The 9,531-nt window shown below is 33.0% G+C and overlaps 1 protein-coding gene across 1 annotated transcript; it reads left to right on the top strand.

The window, feature by feature from the left end:
• Positions 1–1,343: 1,343 nt before the first annotated feature.
• LOC105133714 (agamous-like MADS-box protein AGL9 homolog) lies at positions 1,344–9,258 on the top strand. The gene is made up of 8 exons (XM_011037797.1): positions 1,344–1,792; positions 4,588–4,666; positions 7,178–7,245; positions 7,389–7,488; positions 7,720–7,761; positions 7,846–7,887; positions 8,422–8,558; positions 8,831–9,258. Exons 1-8 carry the CDS (start codon positions 1,608–1,610, stop codon positions 8,904–8,906), a joined length of 729 nt encoding a protein of 242 aa, XP_011036099.1. The 5' UTR covers positions 1,344–1,607; the 3' UTR covers positions 8,907–9,258.
• Positions 9,259–9,531: the final 273 nt, after the last annotated feature.

The raw sequence follows: 9,531 nt of genomic DNA, 5'->3' as shown, positions 1-9,531 counted from the left end.
TAAAAATAAAAAAAATATTTTTATAATATATTTTTAAATAAAAAATAATTACTATTACCATGGCAAATGATTTCGAAAAATACTCTTCCTCCGCAGGACGATTCCAGTACTTGCCTTACTAGAGCAGTTCGAAACTTTGGTAATAACTGCTCACTCTCCTTGACTTTAGAAAGCAAATCTGGGCACGTGACTGATCGCACCATGTTCGGCTCGAGAAGGGAGGACTGGCCGCAGAGAGGGTCAGCGCCCGTACTCGCCTCCTGGGTTCCTTCGGTTCTGTGGACAACACAACCAAACAGACCTTAGGCAAACCCTAACCACAAAAGTGAATGCAAGGACATAATGGTAAAATCAAAGGAACTAGGAATAAAACATTTTTAAGGTTAAGTCACATGATTGCCCAAACTGGAAAATAGTCGGGTGTAAGGACACTTAACCTGTAGACACGTATATCACTTGCCCTTCCTGCTTTAACATTTATTCCTCAAATACCCCAACTCTCCTTTTCTTTTCATTGAGTGCATTTACTTTCTCCAATCTGGTTCTCCACCGTCCATCCGATTAGGTATGATAATGACTACTTACAGATTGAATTTTTTTATATTTATATTACGTTTATTATTTATTAGATAAAAAATTTAGGTATTTATAAATTATTTATCAGGTTTTGGGTATTTATTATCTATTATTATTTATTAATTGATAAAATAGTTAATATATATTTGAAGTATGTATATGTTTATTAAATAAAAAATGCTAAATATTATTATTATATATGTGTGTGTATTTTATGTTAATATTAAATTATGTATATGTTAAATTGAATTAGAAAAAATCTATTATTCTTCAAATATATTTATATAATATAAATATATATTTAGTTGAGTTTCAAATTAAATTTAATGATATTTATATTCTATTTATTATTCATCTAGCTAGTCAAAAACTATCCATAAAAAGAAAAAATCATCCTGCATCCAATCCAACTTCACATCATACGCCACAAAAATTTAAAGCCTCGATCTGTAGTTAGGCAGGTACAGTACACAACTTTGTAGCTCGTTGAGAAGCAATGTAATATTAGCGTACATTGTAAGCAACCCAGTAATTGATTTTGATTTTTGAAAACTTTATATGGTATCATTATCATTCTCATTTAGCCATCCTTTTATACACACACACACACTATTATATATTCTTACTAGTGTTAATTTCTAGTAAAAACAGTATTAACAGGAGTAATTTTGGTGTAAACAGAGGTGAATATGTTGAGAGATCGAGGGCTTACTTTTTATTTTGTTAATTAATGGTGTTAGTGATATTCCAAACAAATAATTGAGGTGAACACAGCTAAAATAAATCTGTGTTTACGGGGTCTAAGTATGTGTTTTCTAGCGTTATGCACCGAGTTAATAAATAAAGCCTAAATACCAATAAAGAGATTGGTGCTGGTGCTTGAAGAGAGGAAGAGAGAGCGAGTGTGTGCTTGTGTGTGTATATAAAAAAAGAAGAACACTTTTATGCGTGGAGACTTGTTGGGATTTGTTGAGTGCTAAAATTAAAGAAAGGTTTTTTTCTGGAGAGAGAGAGAGAGAGAGGGAGAAGATATGGGGAGAGGTAGGGTTGAGTTGAAGAGAATTGAGAACAAGATCAACAGGCAAGTAACATTTGCAAAGAGGAGGAATGGACTTTTGAAGAAAGCCTATGAGCTTTCCGTTCTTTGTGATGCAGAGGTTGCTCTCATCATCTTCTCCAATAGAGGAAAGCTGTACGAGTTTTGCAGTAGTTCAAGGTATCACCAAAACAAACCAATTTTTGTACCCTTCAAACACACACAGGAAAAAAAAAAACACAAAAGCTTCTCTCTTTTAACTCTCTCAGCTTCCTTCACTCCTCTCTCTTAGCTAGCTAGATTCGCTCAATTTTTCTATACCTTTTTTTTATTTGTTTCTTGTTTTGAGACCTGTCTTTAGATTTTCGGAGCTCGGTAAGTTGATTTTTTCTGTTTTCAGTGTTGGGTTTTTTAAGCATTTGTTCTGAGAATTGAAGAGAGAGAGGGAAATAAAAGTTGGTTTCTTTTTGTTTCCGTTTCTGTGAATGTCTCGGCGTTTATAGCAGGTAGAGTGTGTTCGTGTTGGTATTGATGCTAGATCTGCAACTGGAAAACCACAAAAAAGAGAGATAAACGTTATATCTACTGTTATATTGACTCAAACTCTATACAATTTTTCTTAGCTCCCATAGTCTTTTGCCCTTTCTCCGTCTCTTTTCCTTTTACGTTTACTATCTGAATTTTCCATTTCTGTGTTCGTTTTTCTTCTTGGAAAGTAAAAACAATTTGATGATCTGTTGCTCTTCCAACAGTTCGAGAGACCCATCAAGCTATGCGATGTATACTGAGTTTTCTTCTTAATCATCGAAGCTAAAAATGTTATTTTCTGATCTCCCATAGTCACAATCCATCCTTTGTCTTCTTTATCAGTCTTTTCCTTTTATTTTCTCTTCAGGATCCAACATAGCATGGTTGTTGCATAAGATCAAGAACAATCTTCTCTTCTTTCTCCCTCTTTAATCTTTGAAAGTGCTGCCCTTTTTCATTCAACATTTTGAGTTTAATAAGGTCTTAGATTGTTCATTTCAAAACTCCAATCAACTTGATTTCGTTAAAAAAGTTAGAGTTTCTGGGAGCTGTTGAAGTTTTGATTGGAGATAGTTTGCAATTTAGTTGATCTCTCTCTCTCTGATCATTTGCGATCTATGAAGCTTAGGGTTTTCCTTTAATTTACCTTTATATTAATTTGTCAGTCCATGTCTTCATTGATTTTCTGTTTTACACATTTTCAATTTTGTAGGCTTTTTCCCAACTACCTCACAGAGTTTTCAAAGTTAATTTTAAGAAGAAAAAATAAAAACACAAACTATTGTTATGATTAAATTTAATTACATGATGGAAAAGACAAGTTCCTAATAATTCATGCTCTCTACCCTCATGCTTTTTGCTGCAAATGTTTTCTATCAATCAATAAGAACGGGACATTATGACTGCTGTTTTTTCTTCTCTTCTCCCTTCAGATCAGTCCTTTCACATAGGAGCTTCCATTCTTTCCATTGGATCTTCAACTCTCTCTTTTCTTTTTCGGTAGAAAGAGGATATTTCCAATCACATGAACTGATAGAGACATCTAGGGTTTTTATCTTTGCCAAGGATACTTTAGGATTCAGTATTTACAGATCAGTAGTCCTCTCACTCTTTTCAGTATACTGAATTGTTGTCTTTTATTCAAATCAGAGGTTATATTAATAGTGGCGTGCTCTCGAAGTCTGTAATTGAGTTTGTGTCTTTGGAGTGATCAATCTAATATCCATAGGATGTTTTAACTCCTAATTAGAGGTTCCTTTTCTCTTTTACAATTATTAGTGCCCTTAAATTCCAGTCCAACATTACATTCTGTGTTCTTAATTATCTTAGGGTTTTGCTTGTACAATTGACTATTTATGTCTAGACATTTTTAATTAACTAATTTGTTAAAGTAGGGTTAATTACATTTCTTCTATTGAATTAATGGATTTTTCCTTGAATTATTGCTGATCTTCTCAAGAAAATTTTCAAAAAATACATCAAATAAAACCTCCTAATTAATTTGTTCCCATCTCTTTCAGCTTAGAATTAAAGAGCTTTTTTTTTTCTTTTGTGACAGAAAAAAATATAGAACTGCAATGGAAACTGCTAAACTTTGGGGGTGGGGGGGAGAGGATGCTTCTACAGTCAATTTTCTATCTTTTTAAAATTTCATTTCTCAAATTAATCATCATCATTTGTCACCAAATATTTGTTATTAGCTGACTAATTGCTTGAAAATTGGCTCCCAATTTCGCATGCCATCAACACTATGACTATACCTGATCTCCACAGCCCAATTTATTTATAAATTCATCCTGAAACATCACCAAATTGTTTCTAAATTATGAAGAGGGTGTGCTATCCGTATGCTTCTGGTTGGCCTTAATAACCAGAGAAAATAAGCAGCAAAAGATTGTTTATATTTAAGGACTCGAACTGATGTAGTGTACAACAAAGATTTGGAAAAGAAAACTCTTTAAATAGAGAAATTTAATCAATTTATAATTGGTAACTTTTAATGATTAGTTTAAGATCTTTACAAACTACCTATTCACATGTACTAAGTTTAAACTTTTAAAAAAAAAAATGCATTAGAGAAATATTGGTCAATTTTATGTTCATTCACTCGACTTTGGCATATTTCTATTGAAATACCATGTCATAACTACACTACAGAAGGGCTCTCTCCCCTTATGAATTGTTAGCTATTGCAATCCAATCTCAAAATAAATTTGTTGAGTTAATGATAAAATAAAATGTAAATGAGTTTCTTACCAACTTAATCAGGAAAAGTAAGAAAATTTCACAAGAAACTAACACTATCTGAAAAGGATTATTATGCTCAAAATAGATCCTTGCTATATTGTCCTCGTGCATGACTCTATTTGTTGTTACAATCTTTGCATCAATCTTGATGGTTAGATTTTAAGATTTAAAATTTACTGATTTTTGCTATTGTTGTTCAGCATGCTCAAAACTCTTGAGAGGTACCAGAAGTGCAATTATGGAGCACCAGAGCCAAATGTGTCAGCAAGAGAGGCCCTGGTAAGCAAATTTACCCTTTTCCTATATCCTTTGAATTTCCCTCTTTCTTCTGGTCCTTTATTTAATCTTCCAAAGAACGAAATTTCTAGTAAGTTATATAGAAACAAACAGGTTTGCTTGGCAAGAATTATCACAACAAAGAATAACAGTCCAGAAAGTTATCACAGAAGATAGAAATATGATGCCCCCCGAGATGTAATTCAAAACCAGAATGTTTGAGGATTTTTTCTTTTTGTGATGATTCTAGTCAATATTTAATTTATCTAGTAATCATTATTATTTCAGTCAGCTCGATTACGTGTAACTAAGTTTGCTTTCTTACAATGTTGAAGCAAGCTAATAGTATTTGTTATAATCCAATTTTGACTCATTAGCTTTTAATTTAATTTTATAGAGTTTAAAATATAAAATTAAAAGATTAGAGATTTATTTTAATAAAAAGTGTGATTTGTCTACTTGCGTGAAAACTAGGGACTACAATGTACCTTTGTCATTCTATCCTTATTCTCAAGATAATTCTTATCTTCTTTAAGATAATCCTTACCTTCAAGATAATTCTTATTTTCTTCAAAATAATCCTCAAAATAATAATAGTTGTCTGCTTTCGAATTCGAACTTCAAAAAAGAGAATGAGTTTGATTAAGACTTTACTTCTCGCAAGTGATGGGACTCTTGCACTATAAATACTGATCTCAGTATACGAAAAAAAGAAAAAAAAAAGAAAAAAGAAGGGAGGATGATTAGAGAGAAACTCTAAAAGAATAAACATCAAGAGAAGAGGCCATCAGTAAAAACCCTAAAAGAAAGAAACATAAAAAAAAGGGTGTCGAACTCTATACTAGCTGCCGCCCCTCTCAACCCTTTTTCTTCTTAGTCTCCCTCGACTTCGCCTTTAACAGCCACACGTCTAGGTAAGTTTTCTTCCGTTCTTGCTAAAATAATTAACTGGTTACTATGTTTGCTAGGAGTGTGTTTGGCAAGCATAATTTTTATGCCTTAACCGTAATTTTTATGTACATTCTAATTTGATATTTGAACAAACGAACCCCTTTTCGATAACATAAAATTCCAAAAATATTTAGGGCCTTCGTTGATTTATTTGTGGACCCCTCGCACTTTTTTTCTTTGTGTTTGTATTTTTTGTAGATGTGCTCAATTTGTGGACTATTACTGTTAAATGCAAATATGTCGTGCAATGTTTTTTTTTTAACTTCCATCTTAAAAGGACAAATAATAATAAAGGATAAATATAAAAAAAGGACATAAAAAGTTTCTTCTTCAAATTTATTTTTACAAAAATATTCATTGATACCAGAGTCAAGAGTATTGTATTTTTTATTTTGTGCAATATTTATCAACACCAGAGTTGGAAATATTCATAGGAATTGTTCACTGATACTAGAGTCAGGAACATGAAAGGAAGAATAAAAAGGAAAAAAAATAAATTCTTAGCAATTTTAGATAAAACCAGCAATGCAGTCTGCATTAGGTAGGACACTTAAGGGGTGATAACATCTTCCCTTTTGTGTAACCAGTCTCATATCATAGAATCTCTGTTGACCAGTTAGGGTTCCTAGTGACCATAATATTAGATAGCGACTCCTTAAACAAAACTTTTTTTCTTTAAAAGAACAAGATATTAAATATTTAATTTTTTTTAATCGAGATAATTTTTAATCGATTGCCGCAATACCTAGGTGTGACAGCATTCTTAAAAGACACATAACAGTTTCATTTTAGTTGTTGCAATCTGTTGCCGCAGCTTTCCTTTTCTTGTATTGTTCTTATTCAAGCTGAACTTTCTTGGTGCTATTAGATAATACGAAAATTTCTCTCCTGGCATATAAAAAGAACTTTAAAAAAGAACGCCTGCCTGCTGTCTGGTTGATATATTGAAAAGACTGCTGCGAGATCCTGTGCAGTAACAAGAAGCAAGTGCTATAGGCAAGCGTAACTAACAAATATTTGTTGGTGAAATTTTCTTCAAGTAAAACAATTAGTAATGGTCTTTATAACTTACAATACCATGTCCTTAGAGCACTTTCTCGTAGTTCCGATCAAGGTCATCTTTGTAATTGAGGGAATGTAAACAACTTACTTTTTGGTAGTTGGAAAATGCCACTTTTCTTTATATAATTTTAAGAAAATGAGTCTATTTTTTCTTTAAAACTGATCGGCTTTATTCATCAAAAAATAACAGTTTGTCGTCATTAAGAGAATGAAGAACAAAATTGCAGAAAAAAACAGCAGCTAAAAATCTCTAGCTATATATATATATATATATATATATATATTATTTTCAGGAAGCAAGTAATCTCAATTATTATGTTACTTTGTAGCTTTGATAACATTCAACATTATCAATTATGATGAGATATTATGGCTACTGCCTCGTCAAGGCTTACTGATAGTCCAGTGCACTTGCATACATGCACTGCAAATCTTATCAACATAATTTGTAGGTGTTTTGAATCATTCATGTTCAAATGGATTTTACTGCTTTGGCTGTAGGAACTGAGTAGTCAGCAGGAATATCTGAAGCTTAAAGCACGTTATGAAGCCCTGCAAAGAACCCAAAGGTGAGGATGCCTTAAGCAGCAACGTTGAAAATGTAGTCTTTCAAGGGTGATCCTCATTAGAAAGTGTCATTATCTACGTTCAAAAATAATGCTGAAATCTGACCTTTGATATCACCAAATATTTCATTGCCATCGAACTACAGGAATCTTTTGGGAGAAGAACTTGGCCCTCTAAGCAGCAAAGAGTTAGAATCACTTGAAAGGCAGCTTGATATGTCATTGAAGCAGATCAGATCAACAAGGGTATTTTGAAGATAGAAGGATTGGATATATATTATCAAATTGACTATACTTAGCATTCTGATTAATAAGTAAAATTCTGAAAATATAGAACAGAGTCAATTACAGTTAAACTTCTCTTGGATGTTAAATTTGACTTGACTGCACACAAATAAGTACTTTATATATGTAACAAAGCACTTGATACCCAGCAGTACATGTCTCAACTTCATAATTCCTCTTATTGTTCTACAGACCCAATACATGCTGGATCAGCTCAATGACCTACAGCATAAGGTATGGAAACTTCTGAAGCTTCCTTGTTGTCTATTGATTTCCTTTTCCTAGCACTCTTTATTTAACTCCAAACATTACATGCAGGAACACATGCTGACTGCAGCTAATAAGTCCCTGAAAGAAAGGGTATGTTACTTTTCCATTTAGGTGGAAGCAAGTTAGTTCAGAAACAAAAACCCCTAAGATTAATTCAAGTCAGAAGTTTCCGTTAAGTAGAAATCGAAATCACTGCTAAGCATTAAGTTCCTTCCCACATATTGAAGGCTGGTGCTGGTTTTGAAACACTTAAGGGAAAAATAAATAATCTGTTTTATTTCGTAAATAACAAGCTTTGCAAACTCTCAAACTCTTACCCTCTCTTTCTCTCTAGTATTTCTCTTTCTTTTTTTTTCATATTCAATAACATAAATTTAGCTATTTATTTATACTCAAAATGAAAGCATGAAAAATGAAAGTTCCATGTGTGAAAGATAATGATTGGTGACAATGTGAAAATAACCGGTGGCTGCCGGTTAATGGTTGGTGGCTGCCGTCCTTAACCTTCTGGGATTGACTTTATGACAACATTGAACATAAATTAGTCCTGTTGATTTGGCCTCCCCTACTAAGAATAGCCTGAATATGATGACATATTGGTTGTTGTATTTGCTCACTTGGCAGTTGATGGAAGGCTACCATTTAAATTCACTCCAGTTGAATCCAAGTGCTGAAGATGTGGAGTACGCTAGACAACAAGCTCAACCCCAGGGTGATGGGTTTTTTCATGCTTTGGAGTGTGAACCTACACTACAAATTGGGTATGTCTGGTCTCTTAAGTCTAATCCTAACTGTTTTGCAACCTTTCGGCTGGATACATAAAATGATGGTCACAGAAAAAAAAAATTAAAAAATGAAGAAACTAAAGTGATAAAGTGATTGTTTTATGTCAGTTATGTTTCTGGAAGCCATCCTTTCAACATTGTAGAATCACTTGTCAACGTTTAAGAGCAAAAGCTAAAGTCAACGTTTAAGAGCAAATGCTAAGTGACGAGGGGGATTTGTCTTACAACGATTTTATTCTGAATTGCAGGTATCAGCCAGAAAATATAACAATGGTCACTGCTGGCCCAAGTATGACTACTTACATGCCAGGTTGGTTAGCATGATAAGAAGACTAGCTATGGTTCTCACTCTCAGCCATGCATGGTATTCCTTTCCTCAACATGATGGTTCCCATATTTGATCAGCAAATTTGTGTTTTGTCTTGTATGTTATTGATGAAACAGTCTTCGTTTAGCACGTAGGTGGTCTATATCATAATTCTACTGCACAGTAGGAACAGTGCAAGTAATGCTTTGTGTGGCGTGTGCAAAGCACTGCGCTGCTTCGTTTAGCACTAAGCAGTTGCAGGCTTTTTTTTTTTTCAAATGAAGAATAATTCTCCTTTTGTATGTAATTAAGACCAAAAGATACTCCAGCTTTTAATGTGTTTCTATCTATCTGTTTATCTTTACGTGACTCTCATGATGTTCTGTGCGGTTTAGAATTATGCAGAAAACAGAAATAGAACACTGGAAATTAGTGAGCCTGACTCGTTATAATTATTGGCTCTGCAAGCTTCTTTTTTATTTATTTCTTGATGAGTGGAGCTAGCTGCATTATCTTCTTTTGCCCTTATATGTTACATGCCATTAATATAGTTAATTACATAAAAATTTACATAGTTTGACAATTTATCTACTTCATGGAATTATTAGTCAAATAAAGTGATATTTAATCTGAATATACTTA

This window comes from Populus euphratica, unplaced genomic scaffold (genome assembly GCF_000495115.2).
Source record: "Populus euphratica unplaced genomic scaffold, PopEup_1.0 scaffold37.1, whole genome shotgun sequence".
NCBI lineage: Eukaryota > Viridiplantae > Streptophyta > Magnoliopsida > Malpighiales > Salicaceae > Populus > Populus euphratica.
This window is presented reverse-complemented; position numbering and strand designations above follow the sequence as displayed.

Bases quoted from the DNA above. Each gene is read 5' to 3' on its own strand.
- LOC105133714 (XM_011037797.1), top strand. From the start codon at position 1,608: ATGGGGAGAGGTAGGGTTGAGTTGAAGAGAATTGAGAACAAGATCAAC. The intron at 4,667-7,177 runs GTAAGCAAATTT...CTTTGGCTGTAG, and splicing joins TGTCAGCAAGAGAGGCCCTG to GAACTGAGTAGTCAGCAGGA. The intron at 7,762-7,845 runs GTATGGAAACTT...CATTACATGCAG, and splicing joins TCAATGACCTACAGCATAAG to GAACACATGCTGACTGCAGC.